The 22,591-nt window shown below is 42.5% G+C and overlaps 1 protein-coding gene across 3 annotated transcripts in view; it reads right to left on the bottom strand.

Annotated features, from left to right (window-relative positions):
• ALG5 (ALG5 dolichyl-phosphate beta-glucosyltransferase) overlaps window positions 1-22,591 on the bottom strand; it is a 46,246-nt gene that overhangs the window by 1,256 nt on the left and 22,399 nt on the right. For all 3 annotated transcript variants that reach the window (XM_090027332.1, XM_090027341.1, XM_090027350.1), the window contains exons 8-9: window positions 21,747-21,898; window positions 2,527-2,612 (exon numbers count right to left, since the gene is read on the bottom strand). In XM_090027332.1, the coding sequence (XP_089883458.1) occupies window positions 2,527-2,612; window positions 21,747-21,898 (238 nt within the window). The remainder of the gene's footprint in view (window positions 1-2,526; window positions 2,613-21,746; window positions 21,899-22,591) is intronic.

The following is a 22,591-nucleotide window of genomic DNA, read 5'->3' as shown; positions in this document are numbered from 1 at the left end:
TGATAAATGAAACAGAAAAATCAGAGACACAATAATAATAATAAAAAGCATAAAAGTTAGCACTGACAATATGGCATTGAAACAGTTGTGACCATTCTCAGCTTATTCAGTATGATTTAGATCTTAGTTTCAATAAAAATCTTCAGTAGAAAAATTACTGCTTCGTTATATTTAATTTATATTTGAAATTATAGCAAGAGCAGGGCACAATTTTAGGTCAGAAAGAGCACAGTAACTCAATCGAAGGTACAGTAAAGTATATATGCAATCTCACTGTTGACTCGGAGATCAAACCTTTTTCCAGCAAACAGGCTTGAAAACTGATCAACAGTAATTGTAAGAATGTGTCCAAGTACCTCAGGAAAGACAGTACATGCATATCTTTCTCAAGAACTTTAGAGACTAATTTGTTTGGAGCGGTATAAGTTTTTGTAGATGACAGTCATTCATAGCAGCTGGCAAAATAGGCTGTCACCTATGAAAACCCATGCCTGTCTGAATGAATTAATCTCTAAGGTGCCACTTTAGCCTGCCTGCTGCCTGATTTCTGACTTACGTGGCTTAATATCTCTGTCTTAGGAGTACTATTACAAACCCATTAGTGTCCAAGTATGCTAAATTCCAAGTTTAACTAAACCTTCCTCAGTAGGGATGGAAGTCATGCTAGGTAAAATCAGCTTAATATCTCAGAACCAGTGATTCTGTTTTTCTTTGTTTAAAAATTACAAATTCTCTGATAAAAATCTCTGATAAAACCCCCAAAATCTGCAATTAAAATGAAATGCCATTATAGATACAGGTTTTGTTGAACACAATATTTCATTGATATATTTACAATTTTAAAGCAATTTTGGAAGTCTACCATGGCCTTAATCACTATAATAAAATAAATTCTAAATACATATAAAATTTGGCATTTGATTTTGGGTTTATCATGGAAAATCAGAGCTCCCCCTGCCCTCTTCACTCACCAGGATTCAGGTCCAGGCTCCTTACTCCCAAGTCACAGCCTCCCAACCACGCTGGTGCCCCTCACTTTCCACCTATAGCTCTCTGGCTCTGCTGGTACCCTTCACTCAACACCCCCAGCCCCCCCCAGCAGTGCTGGAGGGAGTCCCCAGCCACCAGGGCTGTGGGCCAGGAACTTGGGTCTGCAGCCCCTTGCCCCCCAGCAGCAGCACCTAAGCCCCAGCTGCTGCCTGGGGAAGGCAGCAGCTGCTGTGGCAGAGCAAAGCATGTAGCCTGGCTCCCTCTTCCCCGCAGGTGGCACAACCAGAGCAGAGCCCGTGGAGGGGCACATGCAGGCTGCCCACTGCAGGTTCAAGCTCTCTACCCTGCTGCCAGGGCTTCTACAGCCTGGTGGGCGAGACCCAGCATAGCACAGAGCAGGGCTAGGTGGGGAGGCTTGTGGCGCCACTGGGAACTCCGCACTGCCATAGTGAGGTGCCCCCTACCTACCTGGCAACAGTAGGGGGCAAAACTCCATGCTGCCATGCCCGCTGCTGTTGGGTGGGCAGTGTGGTGGTGTGGGGTTTGCGGCGGCAGCACTGGACTTCCCTGCCCCACTCTGCCCTTCTGTACTGGGTCTCACCCACTAGGCTGCGGAGGCCCCAGGGGGAGGACAGCAGGGCAGGGAGCCCAAGCCTGCAGCAGGCAGCCTCCCCCCGTCCCTGCCTAAGCACAAATCTAGGGGGCACGTGCCCATCATGCCTCTCCCGAGAGTCTATGCAGGGGCAGGGAGACAACCTCTCCCCCATCCCTGCCACTCGCAACCCTATCCTGCTCCTTGTCCAGGCCCTGTGGCCACATATGACCTCAGGCCACAAGCCCCATTCACCACCCTGGCTGGGGAGCAGCACCAGCACTGCCTTCCCTTCCTCTTGAGGCCTCAATTCCACCCCACCTAGATTTACTTGTAGGCCATTTGCATGTATGCACATGCATTGGCACCCCTGCTTGACCGCCCTTTTTCCATTCCCTCTGCCAAATCTGCCAACCTGCAAGGGGAAACATACCAGTTCCCACGTTTTTCTCTTTTAAAAGGAGAAAATTCAGGTTCTTCTTAAAATTAGAAAATCCAGGTTTACTCTGTTTTTCCATGGTGAATGGAAAATCTGGATCCAATGCTTATACCAGAGTGCTTCCCCCTCCCCCACAAAAAAAAGGCATTATAAGAAACCTGAAGCAAAGTCTAATAGGATGCCTGAAGTACAGCAAGAGCTTTGGAGCCATTGCAAGGAAAGAAGGTTGGAGGTGGGGCCTACTCGGAAGTTGGCCAGCTTTACATGCCTTCCTTCGCAACTGGATAGTTGCAGAAGGTAGCACAGGGTGGAACTTAACAGACTACCTGGTTGAGAGAGGCATAAGCTTTCATAGGCAACAGTGTAGATGTAAGAAGAAAATTCAGTGAAAAAGGTTCTGCCTTTAAGTCTGGGTGAAGTATTTGATTTACAGAAGAATGATACCCGGGTACTTCTTTCTGGATTACACACCCATCAACACCTAAAGTGTCAAAAATGTACTTGCCTTCAATTTCGGTCCAGTTGACAGCAACTTCTGCTATAGGTATTTTCAAGCGCTGAGCAATGTAAAGAAGTTCCACATCAAATGCCCTGGAGTAAAAATAATAATAATAAAAACCCTCCCACTGATATTCATTTTCAGAAGAAAGACTCTCGTGGCATTAATTAATCTTTAGCCTGGTGTAATTCAGTATACAGTTCTGAAGTCTACGCTGCTACATTCTGAAGGTCAGATGCAGATGAAAGGTCACGTAATTATATAGCTGAATGATTCAGGAACCAGCCAGGGTACAGATTACAATACTTCACTGCATCCTTTCTTTCAGTGTACATGTCAGACAATGCTCACACCAGCATTCAGACTTCCCATTTGGTCTCCATAAAGATTCAGACTTTTTTAAAGCCTGGAGCCATGTAGTGTGTGCAACACAACCCTACATCTTTAGTGCTTTCTCAGGTTTCCACTGTGCCTGAAACCCTTTATCCATTTCTTGATGCAACCTTATGCTGACTTGATACTCCCTCCCGGCTTTCTTTGAGTAAAACCAAAATCAATGCTGAAGCATAGAAGCGATCTGAGGAAGCACGGAGAAATAGTGGGGACAGAGGAACAGTTGGGGGAGCATATTAACAACTGAGTTACAGTCATCAAGTTTGTATTTTTTCCTGGAAGGCTCTGCTCAGAAGAAAACTAACATTAGAACAGTAGAGAAAATTGTAAGCCAGGAGGGTAGTTACTGGCCAAATTCATGTAGTGCTTTATTTAGCAGTAATAAACCTCTTGCTAAATATTTTAAAAACTTCACTCATTTCTTCTTCCCATTTGGGCAACAAAATTAATCTGCTCAGAATTCCTCAGGCCTGATTTTCACTAGTGACACATATCTACAGTTCTTATTGGTGTCAATGAACTCCATTAATCTCTCTTTTCAGTGATAATCTTAAGAGCTATATCTAGAAAAATCACCTCAGTGCCTATACGTAAATCAATGCTTGATTTATAGATGCCAGGCCCCAAACCTCATCGTAAGCCTAGAGTGAGGCCCCTATCTTCCCTGTACAGGGCATGGTGAGAGTTAGGTGCCTCAAAAGGTTGATCAACAAAGCCTGCATACAAAACAGGAATCTGCCTAAAGGTAGACATTTAGAAATGCTGAACACAGGGCTGTGCTTCTCTCTGGAACTTCAGCACAGAAGACTGGACTAAAAGCACAAGCTTTCATACACTTATTAAGATATCAAGTCTAAAATCCTTCCCCTTAAAGGTATGAGACTACATATATTCTTTGAAAGGACTGACCAGGACTTGCCACCATGTTTTAAAAGCTGTGGGAGAAGGAGGTGAGAGAGTAAACAAGAAGAAAGATGACACTGTAGCCTACTGATGAGGGAACTATGGTAGAAGGCAGGAAGTGGGGAGTCCTGAATTCCAGTCTTTGCTCCAAGGTTGGCTTATACATTTTATATTAAACACACCCTGGATAAAAACAGGAACAGTTTTGGAAACAAAAACAGGAATTCAGGTCCCTGCCTCCAAGGCTAGAGCACTCATTGATATAGGTTGTAGAGATTTTCCTCTTAAAATCGCTCTTCTGGCCCCATAAAGCTTACGTTCCTTTCTGCTTAAGGGCCCCACCTAGTTTCTGAATCCCACTGGATTTGGGCAGCAGCTGGACACGAAGTTGCAGTCTTGGGCATATGCACAAGCAGAAATGTAGGTATCTACAGAACTTTCAGGTCAAACAGGGTTTGGGTTTAGGTGTCTTTAGGGTTAGATGGCATCTGTTCATCAGAGTGACAGCAGATATTGCAGTTATCCTACTAATGGGTGGTGCATTTTCTCTTGTGTCTGTTGAGACCTGATGTCAGACATGCAGGTACTGCCACAGTGGTCATAGATATACATAGCATTGGGGGCTACTGTACTGACAGGGTGGTTGCTTCAGTCACATTCATTGTAATTTGATTAATCATTTCTCATCATGATGTTGTACTCCACAATTGAGAAGGGAGCGCCCACTTTGTCCTGTTTCCTGCTATGGCCTCCCGAAGATTTGGGTTGATTCCAAAAGTCTTCAGTCCTGCTTACAGACATCTTTAAAGCACAGTTTTGGGTGCCTTACTCTTCTCTTTCCACCTGCAATTTGCCAATATAGGATGTCTTTCAGGATGCACCCATCTTCCATCCTGTGGAGAAGGGTAAGCCAGCATACGCACCACTGTTTAAGTAGAGAACTGACGGTTGGCAGGTTGCTTTGGCAATGACCTCTGTCTTGCCACTTGATGTCAAGGATGCACCATCGACAGGCTGGGTGGAAGCTATTCAGCTTCTTTTCTTGATATGCATATGTTGATCATGTCTCACTGCTACACATTAGGACACTGAAAATGCAGGCTTTGTACACCACCAGCTTAGTTTTGATTCTAAGTTTTGTATTGTTCCAGACACTTCTGGAGTGCTTAATGAAAGTGACAGCAGCCTTTCCAATATGCACATTTAGTTTGGCATCTAATCTTGTGTGAATGTATATGCCTTCCTTCAAGTTATCAAAAACAAAGTGGAGCAGCATAAAGAAGATGATCCCAAAGAGTGTGGGTGCCTGAACACAACCCTGCTTCACTCCACTGTTTATCTCAAACCTGTCAGAAGTTGAAACATCATACTGAAATGTAGCCTGCATGCATTCATGGAAGAAATGGATCATCCTGAGTAATGTTCAGGGGCATCCAATTTTTACCAGGATCTTGAACAAACCTGATTTGCTAACCGTATCAAAGGATTTTGTCAGGTCAACAAACGCTAATTACAGTGGCTTATTTTATTCTCAGCATTTGTCTTGCAGTTGGCGTAAGGAGACTATCATGTTCACTGTTGATCTCCCTGCTCTGAATCCATATTGTGATTCTGGGTAGATATGGTCAGCAAGTTGTTGCAAGCATTTCAGGATGACTGGAAAAGCCTTGCCCGTGATACTGAGGAGAGAAATGCCCCTATAGTTGTTACAGTCACTCCCGTCTCCCTTGTTTTTGTAGAGAGCAATGATGCTTGCATCACACATGTCCTGGGGTACATAACCATCCTTCCAGCAGCACACTAAGCATTAATGAAGATGGAGTAGCAAGCTAGCCTTCCCGTATTTGAGAATCTCACCTGGCATGTTATCCTCCCCTGGTGCTTTTCCACTTGCTAGAGAGTCTATGGCCTTGCTAAGTTCTTCAGCTGTAGTTCTCCGTCTAGCTGTGCCAGTATACTTAGAGTTGGAAGTTGATCCAGTACATCTTCTGAAATGTCTGTTTCATGGGAGAAAAGCGCATAATGTTTGACCCAGAGTGACATCTGCTTGTTCTTATCACTGATTTTTCTTTGCCACCTTGAGATTTGAGGTGGGGGTGACTTAGTTACAGCTGGGCCAAAGGCTTTCTTTAGGCCATCACACAACTCACAGGTTTCCCGCATCTGAGGCAAACTGCATCTCTTGACACAGGTCAGTCCAGTACTGGTTTGCACAGTGTCTAGCTGTTTTCCGTACCATTGCCCTGGCATGCTTCAGCTTAGCCCTGGAATTTTCTGTTGTATTCTGATTGTGTTTCAGATAGGCTGCATTCTTGGCCTCAACAAGTGGAAGCATCTCTTCCGAGTGTGCCTCAAACCACTCTTTATTTCTTTTTCCTAAAAACTTCAGTGGCTGTTTCCTGGATGGCTGCTTTTAGGTCAGTCCAAGTTCCTGCAGTATTTGCAGTTGTTGCTTTCATAGATATAGCTAGCTCAAAGGTCCTTTGAAAGTTGAGGCACTTGCTTTGAACTTCTGTGCTGTATATATTAATTCTTGGCTGACTCGTGCTTGAGTTTATGCAGTTTTTTTGGAATTAATTTCACTTTGCTGACAATAATGGAGTGGTCTGTGTCACAAACTGTACCGTGAAAAGTATGGGTGTGTAGCACACTGGGCAGGTCTTTCCTCCTGGTGATCATGAGGTCTAATTGATGCCAGTGGCTAGACCACAGGGGTCTTCATGATACTTTTTGAGGCTCTTTGCCCACAAAGTAGGCGTTAGTGATATACAGGTAGTTTAAGGTGCAGAGTTCAAGAAAATATTGGTCATTTTCATTCATTTTCCTGATGCCATGATGTCCCAGGCAGGTTGGACAAGAGTTGTGATCTGCATCCCTTGTCCCCTAGGAGAAGAAGCCTCTTGTTTGATGGTAAGCATTCAATGACTTGGTGCAAAGCATCTCAGAAATTATCTTTATCATCTGAATTTGCTTGTAAAGTTGGTGCACAGGCACTAATGACGTTAACAAAACCATCAGCTGACTATAGTCAGAGTGAGATGATGTGATCTGAAGTTCTAGTGGGGGGTCTCGATGGTTTTGACCAACTTGTTGCAGATTTCAAATCCAAACCCATGTATCTTTTGTGCTCCTGCCTTCCCAGAAGAAAGTGTAGTAGGCCTCATGAATGGAGCCTAAATTGGCCAATTTTGTCTCCTGCAAGGATGACATGTTGATGTTAAGTTTTTGCAGCTCTCAATCAATCAGTATGGTCTTCTGGACATTGTTCATCATCTGTAAATTTTTTCATGCCAGGACACAAGGTCCTGACATTCCAGCTTCTCAGCAGGAAGGTTTTAAAGTTTCTTTTCTTGTTGCCTGGTACTTGATTTGCCTTCTGCTTTTCAACTTCTGATCTAGCTCCACACACCAAATGAGACAGAGTATGAAGCCTGGGTTGCTCACAGTAGGCAGCAGGGAGGCTGCAAGCTGCTGCACTGAGGTCTGTGAAGCTCCAGACTGGCTCACTGCTGGAGGCAGTTGAATGCATGCTTCTGGGCAGATGGCGGGGAAGGGACCTGAGCTGCACTGTCACAACAAGGATCAGGCCCTTTGCTGCTCCTCTGCCATTTGCCTCTGGCACACCAACATCTTACAAGTTGAGGCTGAGGTGTTTTTGGTACTCTGCTCAAAAATGTTGCCCACCCCTCATGCTGCTTGAAACCTCTTAAGGATTGGCTCCCACAACCATTCTTTAATAGTATAAAGCAAGGCTTACTCATTTCCCTTAAAATGGGGAGAAGCAGTGGTGGGGGAGGGTAGGGGGCGAGGGGACCTTTATACAACAGACTAGTGGTAAGAGCACTTATCTATCCAGTGGGACGCATACGTAACCCTCTTCTCAGACCCTGGGGATCTAATTTTCACACACTCCTAACTCCTAACCAGGCTATCTACTTTGTGATTGGCAGTGCTCTTGCCACACCTACTGCCGAAGCTGCTCCTCTGTGTTGCAAAATATACAAGATTAAATGACCCAGAGAGGACAAGAAGGTAACTGCAGCCTAATGGCTAGGACACTTGCTAAGCAGAGCAGAGCTGAGCTGAGTCCCAAGTTCCAGTCCCTGATCTCAAGACTGTTTCCTTACTTTGTTAAAAAGTTATTGAATAAAACACAGAAACAATACTGGAACCCAAGAACCTACTGTATTGGTGAGTGCCCTAACCTTGACACTAGTTAAGCTCACTCTTGTTTTCTCTCTGTGGCCCAGTTAATCTTGGTGAGTTCTTTCAGCACAACAGCATAACCACACAGGAAGATGGAGTGTACCCTGAGCCAAAATACCTTATGGTTTAAGGGTCAAAGCACTTTCCAAGGAAGTGGGAGATGAGGATTTAAAAAAGCTTAGGAAGAAGAGGGCACTGCACCCAGGTCTTTCACTTCCTGGGCAAGGACTCCAAGAATAAGGCTAGTCTATAAAAGGTAAGAACTATCTCTTTTCTTGAAAAGCTCTACACTGTCAGCATTTGATAGAGGTATTGGGAAACAGATGACTATATTAAGCACCTCAAGGGACCTGCTCATTCTGCTGTCTACTTTCTAGATCCTGGCTGGGCTCAAGCATGAGGTAAGTGTCTGCCAAACTGGTATACTGTTGATGAATATATTTCCAGGCAGAACAAGACCAAGTAGCAAGGCACTTCTAGAATTAAGTGGCAGCTGAGCAGAACTTTTTGGGATCAAGTTTGGATTTAGATACTCAGGTCTGTAGGATTCCATCTTTAGCTGTCATAAATCTCTAATTAATTAATATTAAAACTCAGTATTTAACTATATATACAGCACCAAATTCAAAATATTCTGATTTCACATTTATGTAACTGAATTTTAATTCACCTGTAAACATTTAAGAAAAATCGATCAGGAACAAAAATATAAGCATTCAGCACTTAAGTCAACTGTTAATTTCTGTATCATTCTAACAGACCAGCAGCATTTCTCTTCCAGCATGTAATATACAGAGACCTACCTAAATTGCGGTTTTTGCAGAAACTGCAAAAAACAGTATTGTCCATGATTGTTGGGAAATTCGACACTGGCTGCAATTTCAACAACAAAAAAAGCAGTAATGGTATATACTGTGTGAAGATGCCCTTGCCAATCAGCGGTGAGGGGCAGGGCAAAAAAAATGGTAGGGACAGACTGAGTGAAGGTGTCCTCTGCCAATCAGTGGCGAGGGGTGGGACAGCTGTGAAATGCCCACAAAATCAGCTGTGTGATGTGAGTGGGCTGCAAAAAACCCTTTGCTTTGCCACAAGTTATGCGGGTCCCTAGTAATATAGCTAGCTTAAGTAACTTAAGAAAAAAATGTAGCTATATAGAACAGCATCATGTCTTCAGCTGTTCAAGTCAGATGTACATAATCATTCTTTCTTATTAAGTACGCTATTAGTTTAAATTAAAATCTACACATCAATCTATATGAAAAAAGGAAAAAGACTGTTGAAGGTTATAGTATTACTGGAACTTTACTTGATCTTAGAGGGGATCAGGTCTCTAAAAACACGCTTTGGCAAACCTCATCTTGTCATTTTCCCTTAACATTTGGCATATGAAACTAATTAATGGTCTCACATGCTCCTGAGAAGATGGATATAAATTATATTTCATTTAAAAAGCTGTTCTTTTCATTATGTACATATTGTTAATTCTTTAGTTTCTCTATTTCATAGCTATGAACTACTTAATAAGTGTTTTGCATTAATTTCTTTCCTAGTTAGACTGGGAACTTTCCTAGTTTCTCTCTGTGGCCCAGTTAATCTTGGGGAGTTCTTTCAGCACAACAGCATAACCACACAGGAAGATGGAGTGCACCCTGAGCCAAAATACCTTATGGTTTAAGGGTCAAAACAGCTCAGAATCAGAAGAATACAGATGCAACTTGAAGCCACTTGAAGCTTTCATTCACTGTGGGCTGCAAATTGAGTGTTATGCCTCTTAGAGGCACAGCCCAGAATGTTACCTCTGCTTTTTGTAGTACTTTCACAGGAGCTGGAAGAAGTGTGGCCAAGAACAGACCTCTGTAGGTTACCAGCTAAGTTGTAGAAGCTATTTCTCTCTTTCCATTCCAAATCACCCTCCTTTCAGAGAAAAGCCTACATGACTGAAATGTATTTTATATAATTATACTAATTAACAAAATACTGAGACATATATATCCAGGTATAGACAGCTACTGTCCTTTAAAACCAAGGCATTTAGCATTGGTCCTCTGACTCAACACCCATCCTTTGCCTAATCTATGCACTAGAAGAGGATATTTAAACTTATGGTTCCCCCAGCAACAGTAACTCAGCTACCCTGTGCATACAGGTTGATATAGAGCTAATGACATCACCTTGTGCTGCAATAAAAAAACAGAGACAGCAGGGTTAAATTAACTATAAAGACCACTGGGTTACAATAATGTATGTAGTTTTTGTCTATATAACTTAGATCCTCTCAATAATACTAACTTTGGGGTAGGAAAACAAGGTCTGTTGAGCTACCAGAAAAAGTTAAGACAGTAGAAGAATTTTTTGTCTAAATGTGTCAAGTTGGTTCCAAGTGACTATGTTACTTTGTATGGTTTCATTAAAAAAAAGCACTTGGTATAATTTTATTAAAGCAATGTAATTACTTGTGTCATAATTTCTTTCACTAAGATTTCACAAGTCTGCTGCTTACAGAAGCTTACGCTATCGACCTCTGATTTAGTCAGTCCATAAGATGCACATCGACCCTGCCTTTTGCCTGACTTCAGATTAACACGACCAACTACCTTTCTCTTTTTTTTACTAAAGCATTTATATCTGTATCACTTGGGTTTTTTTCCTGACGTTTTATATCTGTAAGCAAAAAAGGCTGTATTAATCTTGACTAGCTCTGGACCTGATTTTTACTTCGGTATGTCATAATACTAATCACTTGCTTAGTGGACTAAAAACTTTGAGAGCCATGGAACGTTTAGATGTCTGATGAATTTTACTGTAGTAGCAGGTCTAAAAACGGCGTTCTGTAAATTACATCAACATAGTTAAGAGAGTTCAATGATCATCTAAGAACTGCTGAAAATGTTATCACTCTATACAAAACGATTAATGAAATGTCAGCACATGCACATTGCTATCCAGCTTGAATGACAGTAAAAACATTTTGGGTGAATTCCAGGGATCAAAGAAGTAGACACTGGCATGATTTGAGCAGAGATTATGCATGTTTCTAGATGTGACAATTAATATGTTTGGACTTCAAAACACTCTCTTTCTCCCAGACTCCCGCCCATTTTAAAGGAAAAGGATGTGTATGGGAAACTGCTGCACTACTTTTCTCCTTTCTTATTCCATGTATGCACATGTCTACAACAAGACATAATAAGCAAACCTGCATTTCAGCATGTTCAGCAATCCGGATAACACCCAGCTTTATATTCTAGACTTAGATATTGTAGTGGAACCCAGGGGCTTTCTGTAATCATAATTTATAAGGGTGAGTTAGCTGAGGCTTAACCTGGGCAAGACACGTGACACTGGCAGTCTGGAGGAAGTAACAGAATGAGCTGGCAAGCACAATATGCACACTCCTGGTTGACAGAATGCATCTATCATTTGGGACTAAGATTCACAATCTTGGAGCTTCATCAGAACTGTGGCTGGCCTGGGAAGATCAAGTAGAAAACTACAGTTATGAACTGCATTGTAATGTGCTGACTAACCAAATCATACTATAGCAGGGCTGTCCAACTTCTAAGTGGCTGGGGGCCAAATGCCCTGCAGGCCATACCAGCAGGGGCTGCTTTCTCATGTGTTGTCAGGGAGAGTAATGGGCCCCGCATCATGCAAACACTTTCCTTGCTGCCACCCCCCACTCCCCACCTTCCCAATACTGTACCACACAGGCCACACTCATCTACAGCTCCCTTAGCTGTTCTGCACTGCCCTGTTCCCTGATGCAGGGGCGGGGTGTTGAAGGAGAGCAAGAAGCAGAAGTCAAGGCAGGGAGGGGGAGCCTGGAGGCTCCAGTTCCTGCTGCAACCACAGTAAAGCAGGGAGCAGTGGCCAAGCAGGAGACCAGGGGCTGCAACTTAACCCCTTACAGGATGCATGAAGTCCCTGGGCTGCTAGATGGACAGCCCTGCACTAGTATGGACAAGGGAAAACCACGTGCTTCTAGTCGCATTTAATGTTAGGAATATTTGTTTCTTTGCCTATGCTACAGTTCAGGATTATGACAGTTAACATTCCTTACAGCCCAATTAAAAACAGGAGTGGGAAGAAGCTCCATGATTCAACTTCTAACTCAAATGTGCTCAATTTACAAAATATTTATTCTGCAAACTCACTCTGGGTTCTGAAACTCCAGCTGGGAACTCTCCTGTTTGTGCAACTTCACCAGTGATTAATGTCCTCCAGGCTAAAATTATGTCCTTGGTTGCACTGAGAATACTAAATGAAACTTAGGCCTTTTCTACACTAGATGGGGTTACTGGTACAACTGTATCAGCAAATCCTTCACAGTGGAGACACAGCCTTTACCAGCAGAAGAGTTCCAAGAATCAAATGAGCTATCTTGGTCAGCAGTTTTTTTGCAGGTGTAACTCCAATTACATTAGGACTTCTACCGGCATTATGATGTCAGCCAGTAGAGGTAATTCCATAGCCCCCTCCTGCTATAACTTTATTGTGAGCAAATATGAAAGTGTAAACTAGGCCGTTGTCACCCATTTTATTGAAAGCAAACAAAAAAAATGAGTCAAATCCAACTTATTCTCTTCATTCTGTTGGTCTCCAGTGCTAACAGGAGGGGAAAGAAGATAAAACCTATAAAAAACCCTTTTGTCACTATGGTCTGCAGGTTTAGATCTGTAGAATGAAAAGATATAATTTCCAGTTTTCTCAGGCAGATTCCCATACGTGAAGCTTAGTAACAAGCTGGAGAAACAAATACATACACACGATTTTAACATGTTGTCTAGTTCAACATAACAACATGGAACAATTTACTCCACGGTTTAAAGCATCCTAGGCAAAATAATACACGCAGAATCTGTTATCCAGTCAGCCAGCTGGTAAGGCACTTAAACGTAAAATTTAACTAGAGAAGTACAGAGCACATCTTATCATGTCAATCAAGAGAGGAACAGAATTACATTTGGAATTTCCCTCATCTGACTTGTGTTCTATCCAAGATAGGACCCATCAAGTAACAGCTGACATCTTTCATTTCCTCTACAGGGAAAGGAATCCAGGTTGTAAAAAGAGATTCCTTATAGCCTCAAGAGACCAACTTTGAAATTTTAGATCTGGAATATTCCATCAGTATAACCATTGAATTTTGCTTGTTTTCCTTTAATGGTTTATAATTTAACATTTTTAAAGTCAACTTTAAATTAGGATAGTAGTTCTTCTTGAAATCCCGCTGTTTGCTATGCTTTTAACATGTTCTTTTACATTTTCCTTTAAGTTATTTAAAAAAAATTTGACCCATTCTGAGAAATGGATGAAAGAGTTTGATCAGATTCAGAGCTCAACACACAAAGCACATGTTCTTTGTTCAAAGGTTGATCTAGTTTCAGGCATACGCCGAACTCTATTTTTAGGAAGTAACTTTTAAAAACATTTGGTTTGAACTAAGATGTATGTACAAGAAGCTGTCCAACAGACAGCTCTAAAAATAATCGCCCCAAAATCTCTTTCCTTTAATTTTAAACCAGATGCAAGGAGAACATTTATATTATAAAGTAGGGCTGACAAATTACTAAAAATCGTAATTGCAATTACTTGCGAGATAAAAATAAATAGTCACAATTAATTGCAATTTTAATCGCAGTTAAGCGATAGTCAGTATCCCCCACCCAACAGCCTGGAGCCTGTGTGCCCTGTGGCTTTTCCTTGCCACCACCAACAGTGCACAGCTACAGCCCCAGGCCCACCCTGGACTCGCTGGGGCTGCAGTGGGCCAGCTGGAATCTGTGCGAACAGACCCGCACTGGCCCACCCCGTGTCTGCTGCAGACTCGCATACCTATGCTGAGCAGCGGCCAGGGGAAAGCTGCTGCTCAGTGCAGAGAAAAAACGGCCCCTCCCCTTCACCACTGCAGGGCCCTTCTTGCTGGGTGGCCTGGAGCCCTTGCTTGGGTTGCCCTGTGTCTCCTCTGCACTGCCACTGCTGCCCCACTGGCCCAGAGGCAGCAATGATGGCAGTGGAGAGAAGCCACAGGGCAGCCCAGGTGCTGGCTCTGGGTGGCTGCAGCAAGAAGGGCCCGGCAGCAGCGCGGACACTTTTCCCCCTATGCCAAGTAGCAATTTCTGCCCAGCTGCTGCCACTGCTCAGCATGGGCGTGTGAGTGGAACAGGCATGGGGTGGGCCTGAGTCGCGGCGGCGCACATGGGTTCTGGCTGGTCTGGAGCTGGTCTGCTCCACTGGTCAAAATGACCTGCGTGATTAACGCGTTAATTTGTTTTTCTGTTAATTGTGTAAGTGCGATTAACTGACAGCCCTACTATAAAGCCAATGCAATACCTTGTCCCTTGGTCTGCAATTCTACATCTGTTGCTGACGGATCCCAAAGAATTTTATAAATGTTAATGCTAGTTTAGAAGTACCTGTGTGGAGAAACACAGGATGCTCTAGGAATTTCAATGCCTCACTCATCTACATTTAGCCAAGTACCTAAAGTAGTCATCCAATGCTCCCCATTTAGTAGTAACGATGAATCAAAATACAAATATAGTAAAAAACTGCTTTCAGAGTATCAAGAGATTAAACATTAAGGTGACATGCTGGTTAATACCAGATGGAATAGAAATAGACTGGTGGAAATCATGCAAGCAATAAAACGTAAGGAAATCTGATCAACTCTATTTTCCTCCTCTATCTCAATCCAGTTTTGGAAAACAAATCCAAATTTAACCAAAGGTAGTGTCCGACTCAGCAATGATGGACACCATACTTTATGGAAGACGATTTCTTGACAACCCTCCCCATTCCACGTTTGAGAGGTAAAAACAGAAACAGAGGCTCTAGTTAAAAGGTGTTGGTGAAAAAATACTGAAAAGGCTGTAAACATCTCTTTTTGATGCCCTGCCAGTTATTTTACAAAAGTAAAAGTTTAAACCTTTCAATCAGTCCAGCCTAGCAGCATGCTACCTACTCTGCTTACATTACCACACTTATTGTTACAGCAAAAAGTATTTGGCTGGGGGGGTAGGGAGCAGAGTGAGAATGTGTTCCCAACATCCATTCTTTCAGTGAGGCATGTTAACAGGCTGCTGACAGAGACAAAAATAAAACTCAGCTATCTCCAGGATAACTGCTTCTCTCTCTTTAGGAGCAGCATTGACAAGGTCTAGTGTTCCAGAGTGAACTGCAGCACCCTCTCAGCCTGCCCTGCTAATTCTGCACTTGCTCTCTTTAGCATGCATAAAAGGCTGTTGCTCCCTTTATGCAAGTAGGAGAATTCCTGGGGCTTTGCCTGCAGGAGCAGCTGGCATCATCCACAGACAAGAAGCTCAGCATGGAGTCACCTTCCAGGACAAAACTGGACATTGATTCAATAGATCCTCCTCTCCCTCTATTCTTCTTAGGACTTTCTGAACAGTTCATCTTTTTTGTTTTTGCTGCAACAGAAAGCCAAGCTCCAGTCAGATGTATACCATGCACTGCTGTATCTGGGCAAGTGCTAATGGTATTAGAAACCTCAAACTTTTTAAAGGTTAATAAAATTATCTAGCTGTAACAGTTCACTGTACACATTGTCAACTCAGCATACAAGGTAATAAGAAAGAGGTTCCTTTACAGAAATGCAGACTTTGTTTACAAAAAAAATACTGTTTAATTGTTCATAGCATTCAAAAGGCTAAATTTATGGGTGTAAAGACTGACTTGCTTTAAAAACATTAATTTTGGGCCTGGCATATTTTGTGACCTGCCAAATGAAGATGCAAAATAAAGGGCACAGAAAAATATTAATGAAATCTAAAATCTACCTACACATTACATCCATACTTTCAAGTTTGTTACTTTCTAGAATTTTTCTTATGTTTATTTCTTACGTAAATACTTTTCAATTACAAGTAAGAGACTCTATTTGCATGATCTAGTTGTAAGATGAAGAATGCTCAAGAGGTAGAACAGCAATAATACAATGCATTAGGGCCCAATCCTACAAAGGAGGTAAAAGGGAAATGAGAGAGCCCAGCACACCTTGTAGGACTAGATTCCTTATACAATTTAACCCATCTCTAGAATATCAAAAATATTTAAAAACTAAGAAAGGGAAGGTTTAAAGGATTTCCTATGCACAGACTTTTACTCTGCATGAATTACTGTGTTTATGTGCATGTGGTAATTAAGGGATTACACCAGGGGTGTCAAACTCACCTTGTACTGCAGGCTGGATCAGGACCACAGAGCTCCACGGTGGTTCGATCCAGCACGGGGCAAGATATATGACAGTTTGCGTTCCAACGTGGAGCATGTGATAGCAACACTGGCTTTGCCCCAAAGCATGCAATGGTGGCAGAAACTCCAACTCTGAGCTGAGCTATATGGAGGCAGCTACAGCCCCCACTGCACACCCTATGTTGGAACCAGAACTTTTGTTGCCACTGCTACCACATACTGCAAGCCACACTGGCAGCTCTAGCCCTGACTCCTGCACAGGGGAAGCAGGGTCGCAGTGGTGGCAACAGAAGGAGCAGACAGAGGTTGTCACCTCTCACTCACCCTCCTGCCACCAACTGCCATGACCACTAGGACCCAAGGGCTCTGGATTCTGCAGCAGGCCATGAACCAAATTCTGGTGGCCTGCTGATAATCTAGTGGGCTGGATGTGTTTAACACAGGCCGTATGTTTAATGCCCTTGGAACAGACAAAAATTCAGATCTTGGAAAACAAAAAATAGTTGTAATACTGATTATAATACTGATTATCCAAAATAAAGGTGAATACACTATTTCCAAATTATTAGCCAATTTAAGAATTCAACCGAAAGGGTGAAACTTCTTGTGAAAATGAGAAGGAAGGACTTAAAAAAAAAATGAATGCACAAAGCTGTACTTAATGTAAAGACTGCAACAATTTAACAAGAGAAAGACAAGTCTAAGTGCAGACCAATTCCCATTCATGAGTGGTTAAGAACTGAATCCCTGTTCCTTGTTATGGTGTAGTAAATTGGCACATTAGCCCAGAGGTGGGCAATTATTTTGGCAGAAGGGCCACTTCATGAGTTTTGGTGAGCTGCAGAAGGACATAAGGGTAGCCCTGCCACTTGTCAGATGCTATCTTGGGACTGGAAGTCCTACTCCTAAAACCCGACCTTTGTCACTAGAAGCCCCTGCCCTTGCCCCCAGAAATACTCGTGTGTGTGTGTGTGTGTGCGCGCGCGCAAGCGAGTGAGCTTGCCATCTTGGAACCAGAAAAAAAAATTAATCTACTAAAAGTCAAATACCTACTATAACATATTTTAATTTTATTACAAAAATATTTTTGTCATTATTTGTGCAGAGTAGCTCAATAATAAAGTCTTAACTCTTGTATATAGCATGTGCGTAAGCACTCAAGGGGGCAAAGGGTATGTTGTGGGGGGGTGTATATATGGGGGGTTGTGGGGGCTGGGTGTGGGTGTATGGGGACCCCCTCCCAACCCCCCACCATGATGCACAGCACCTGTTGGCAGTGGCAGCAGCAGCAACAGGCAGGACCTTGGGGCACTCATGGCCTGCACACACGCTGCTGCCCGGCAGTGTAACTCTGGCCAGAGCTGCACATGACACAGTAAGGAGCACAGGCAGGCTGGCCCACTTCTATTGTGTGGGGATCCCTGCGGCACACATGCAGCTCCCAGCGCTCATGCGCCACCGGGGAGAAGCCCCACATGATGAAGCTGGCTGCCCTCCCCACTCCCTGTCACCATGGAAGCAGGGGGCAGGGCACTCTGCCACTTCCAGAGGAGTCCCAGAAGCTGCACATGGCATTAGGGAGTGGGGAAAGCAGCCAGCTTCATCATGTGGGTCTTCCCCCTCATGGCATATGAGCACCAGGAGCTGCATGTGCGCTGCAAGGAGCCCCGTATGACAGACTTCAAAAAGATCTTGAAGCAGATCAGCTCAGCAGAGAGAAGGTATAAGAAGATCCTGCAAATGGGAAGTGCTCATACAGACATGCTCATATTTTTTTCTGAGCAGCTCTTCATGTGTTCTGTCCTTCTCTATTGAGCTGAGCTGATGGGTGGCATGTAAGGAGACCAAACAAGGCAATAACAATGATTCTTAGATAAACATGCCTCTGAAATAAGAAAATGTGGCACAGAGAAGTTAAATAACTTGGAAACCAATAGAAGATTCATTAATATAGATGTCAAAACCCATTGCTCAGGGTGGAAACAATTCTTCCTCTCTGAATAGCAACTTCCCTCCAAACCCTATCAAAATTAATTTATAAGCCAGTGGTGCTACACTGTTCTCTCAGAGAGAGTGTTTCCCTTTCTGAAAAAGCACTACTAATATATACTGTCTTCTTAATAGAAATGAGAAGCCTACTGGAATGTAACCGCTGACTTTGTTTCAATTCTTCAGAAGAAGCTGGGTTTCTTTCCTCTTTTTTTTATCCCCACTCAGCCTTGGGATATGCACAGAGCCTCCATGGCACTGGGCCAGACTGGATGCTCATCTCCAGCCAAGTTACAGGCTGCAAATGTATCAGTATTCATATTTATCCAAAAGCAGCGGCGTCCAAGATTGGACTTTGTGAAAGCCTCACAATTTTACATAGGGATTTATTTGTATTAAATATAATCTATTGTTTTTAAAGGGCAAATTGACAAAACACATAATGATCTGATAAAAATATATACAGCCAAGCAAGGCACAGAAATATGCTGAAAGAGAACACTGGAATTATACTGAAAAAATAAACAAAAATATTCTCATTTTAGACAAAATTGCCTATTTTGTTTAAAGTGTTTCATGGAAAAACATGAACTACTCTTTTCCCCCCGACTAACAGAGCAAACATGAGTGATCAGGGTTGCAGACAAGTTTTGGATACATCTTATTTACTCAAATGGAAGATGAGGTCCCCTCCTCCATTCAATATAGAGAAAAAAGCCCCTGATGCAAGCTGGGGGAGGGAACGGTGGTAGGTGACTGCTGAGGGTCTGGTTCTAGCCCCAGTCTGGATTCAGGATCAGGGTCAAATCTGGAGTTGCTGCCCCCCTGACATCTGCTTCCCACAACCTCTCCACCTCCCTCCCCCATTTACTCTTAGTCACAGTTCCAGCTCTGACCCCAGGCACGGAGCACACAGGGGCTCTGGCTCTCATCCATCTAGGCAGCAGCAGCAGCAGCAGTGACAGTAGCTCCAGCCTTGGCTCTAACCCAGGCTGGGGCCAGAGCAGCTGTCACCACTGCAACCACAGCTGCCTGGCTGGGTGGGCCATAGACACTGTGCACTCCAGCCTAGAGTTGTGATTAAGGGTAAGTGGTGGCTGGGAGGAATGAGGGGAGGGGGCAGAAGGAGAGGCCAAGAGGAGGTGGGACACAGGCAACAGAGGGTTAGGTGTGGGGTGGGGAAAGAGCAAGAGATGGAGGCCTTATGGACTCCCCCGTCATTTTCTCCACTGTAGCAGTGATGGGAGTGGGGGTGGGGGAATGGAAAGGGTGGTGTCTAATACTTAATATTCTGCACATGGAAAATTATAATAACTTTATAAAATTTTCCATGTATAGAACCTAAAAATTGGAGGGTTGTCTTAAATTCCAAGTCACTGGCTCAGATAAATACAGTAAAATAAGAAAGTCTTAAGGGTATAAATTCTACAGCAGAGGGTACACTTTGTAGTCATGCAAACAAGTACAACAAAGTTCACACATCAAACTGAAAGTAACATAAGCCCAATGTCTATTGTAGTAAAATCTTTCTACTGTAGTCAAATATTTATCTCTATCCCCCCCACACACTTCATTTTGTGTTATTGTTAGTTTACAGTGTTAGGTTATTTTTACACTCTTTCCTTTCTCTCATGCTAAAGATTTTTTTAGGAGCAAAGCAGCAGCAAAATTCATATTCACTTTTAAAGCATTTTTTAAAAAATAATTCAGAACATGATATTTAGAGGGTGCTAAGTTGGGAACTGGAACTATTCGAAATGTTTCTATTTCAAACAGAATAAGATTGATCACTTCCATTTAAGGTCTTCCACAAGTGTACTTTGCAAAGACTACACATCAACTATATTCATAGGTTTCCTCTTCCTTGGAGTACAGCTGTTGTGCCAACCCTCCTGGAGTATAATAGACACTCATTAAAATTAAAGAGACTGTCAGAAAAATAATACATTTTGAGAAATGTACTATAAGGCACTATATCCAGGCTCAATCGAGGACACTGTCTAATAAGAATGGGAAGGACTTAACAGAGAAATTCATATAATTTAATTTATGAAGCTTGGTTTTAGGGGCGAGATGAACGGTTTGGGCTTTAATATTAAACATTATATTTCTGGTTTTGTTATAGTTTCTCTTTGGGACCCTGGGCAAATCACTCACCTAGGAAGATATCTTTCTTTGAGGCATCCACAATTCCAACTGAAGGCAGTTGGAGCTGTGGGGCTCCATGCCTTTCAGAACTTGGTGCTTCTACTTTTCCATCTTTAAGAACATGAGAAGACTTAATGCCTGTGAAAAACTTTGAAATTCTGGGAAGATGCTATCAGACAACTAAGTATTTCCCTTCCAAGTCCCTGTCAGATTTGTTAAGCTCCTTCACCCCCGCCTACCCATCTTTGTATCCCTATTCTAGGAGCAATACAGCTTTGCTACCACTACTGGTAAAGCTGAACCTAAAACAAGAAGTCCTGGCTTTAGTTAGGTAGGACTGTGCACACCCTGAAAATTTCTATGCTGTCCCTTTACTCTAGACTTGTGAAAAATCTGGGTAAGGAAACACAAGTCTTCCTATAAGGCATTTTCCTAGTTGAAGACAGTAGTTTGAAAAGACTAAATTATACTTAATTAAACCTGGGCCCTGTCAGCCTCAAATGCCTCCCTTTTAGCAATAGACATGGCGTGTAAAATCTACAGCAATTATGACAGTTACGTAGAAATAGCATTTCACTCTCTTAATAGCTGTCATCACTATGCCAGTTTTATCACAGAAATGCCATTGCCCGTCTGGAGTTCAATTACACTGAAAAGCAGCTCTAGAACAATCCAAATGTCATTTGTGGCTTTTTCCTGCCTTTCTCCTAAATTAATGAAAGCCATCAACTGCCCACTTTCATTAAACAGTACAGCATAGAAATCAGAGTGCAACAGGAACTTCCTTTGCATGTTAGTCTTACGCTAGTCATCCTTATAATAAACGCTTTTAAAGTTAAATGCTTTATGGAAGTGATGTGACAGTTTATTAGTCAGAAAAATGATGACTTGTGAAGTTATACTGGACAGAAGCACAAGCTACCATGTCCCTCTGTTCATAACATGGAGTAAGGAGAGATTCCAAGGGTTTAACCATCATTAGTCCTCCACAGCTTTATCATTACAGTCACAAAAAGCCTTCTTGCTATCTGTAATTCAAACACTCCATGTAAATATCAAAACTCCACTAAAACATTCTACCACCCTGTATGCTTTATGCCTCTTAAGTAAGTGGGAACAATGAGTTCAAATATTCAACAATTTTCTATACGTCATCTTAGTAAGAGATAAAATTCCTTGCAAATACAAAACACTTTAATACAGACAAATTTCTAAAATGCCATAAAAGCATATAGCAGAGTAGGTGTATTCATATGTATGCGCTGCATTATTTATTACAGTTACCATGTTGGAATTACTTCTGCACAAGGCTGAACGACTGCTGCAAAAAATTAAAAATACTAAATAAGCACAAGTGAATAGAAATAGCCTACCAGCGGTCTATATGAAGAACTGAGAAGGTCCGTGAGGCAGCTTCTCTGGTTAGCAGTTTAAATCCACACTGTGTGTCCCTGATGTCTTTGACACAGAGGAACCATACAAGGAAGTGGAACCCATACATTAGAAGCGTTCGGAAATAAGAGCGCTGTGGACAACAGACAAGAAATGACATGTTTTCTTTTCTATTTCAAAAGGAGTGTTCAACAGAGCTGGCCAGAGGATAACACTTGTGTTTGACAGACTCCTGAAAAAGTGCAGAATTTGTTTTCATTCCACATTGGAACAAAACCAAAACCTTTCAAACATTTTTGTGAAACAGAATTATGTGAAGGTACACTGGTTGGGACACTGGCAGAGGATGTAGAAAACCTGGATTCTCATTCCTGCTCTGACTTATTCTGGGATTTTTTTTCATTCACTAGGGCCTGGAATAATAGCAACCTGGACCAGTCTAGCCCCAAGCCAGGCCAATATCCTAACTGTTAGCTACACAGTCCTTCTTTCAGCCCATAAAACTTCCCAATGAAATTTCTACAGAAACGGATATGTCTCTGCAACAATTATATGGCACCATCCAAGCATTTGTTGTCAAAATGACATTTCTGCATATTTCTGAGCAGTTCTGCACTTAAATCATTTAAAGCCCTATGACTCGGAATGAGAAATTTTGTTGCAAATATAGGGTTTAAAATTTTATTTCTAAGATACTAAATGTAAGCAAATTTATACAGAGAGATCATACGAACTACAGATTAAATAAGTACAATTTTATGAACACATGGCTGTGTTTACACATGCATTAATGTGCTCTTCCTAATGCACATTAAATTAATACCTC

This window comes from Crocodylus siamensis, chromosome 1 (genome assembly GCF_052110815.1).
Source record: "Crocodylus siamensis isolate JL-2025a chromosome 1, ASM5211081v1, whole genome shotgun sequence".
NCBI lineage: Eukaryota > Metazoa > Chordata > Crocodylia > Crocodylidae > Crocodylus > Crocodylus siamensis.
Note: the sequence above shows the minus strand (reverse complement) of the source record. Positions and strands in the feature narration are given on the sequence as shown.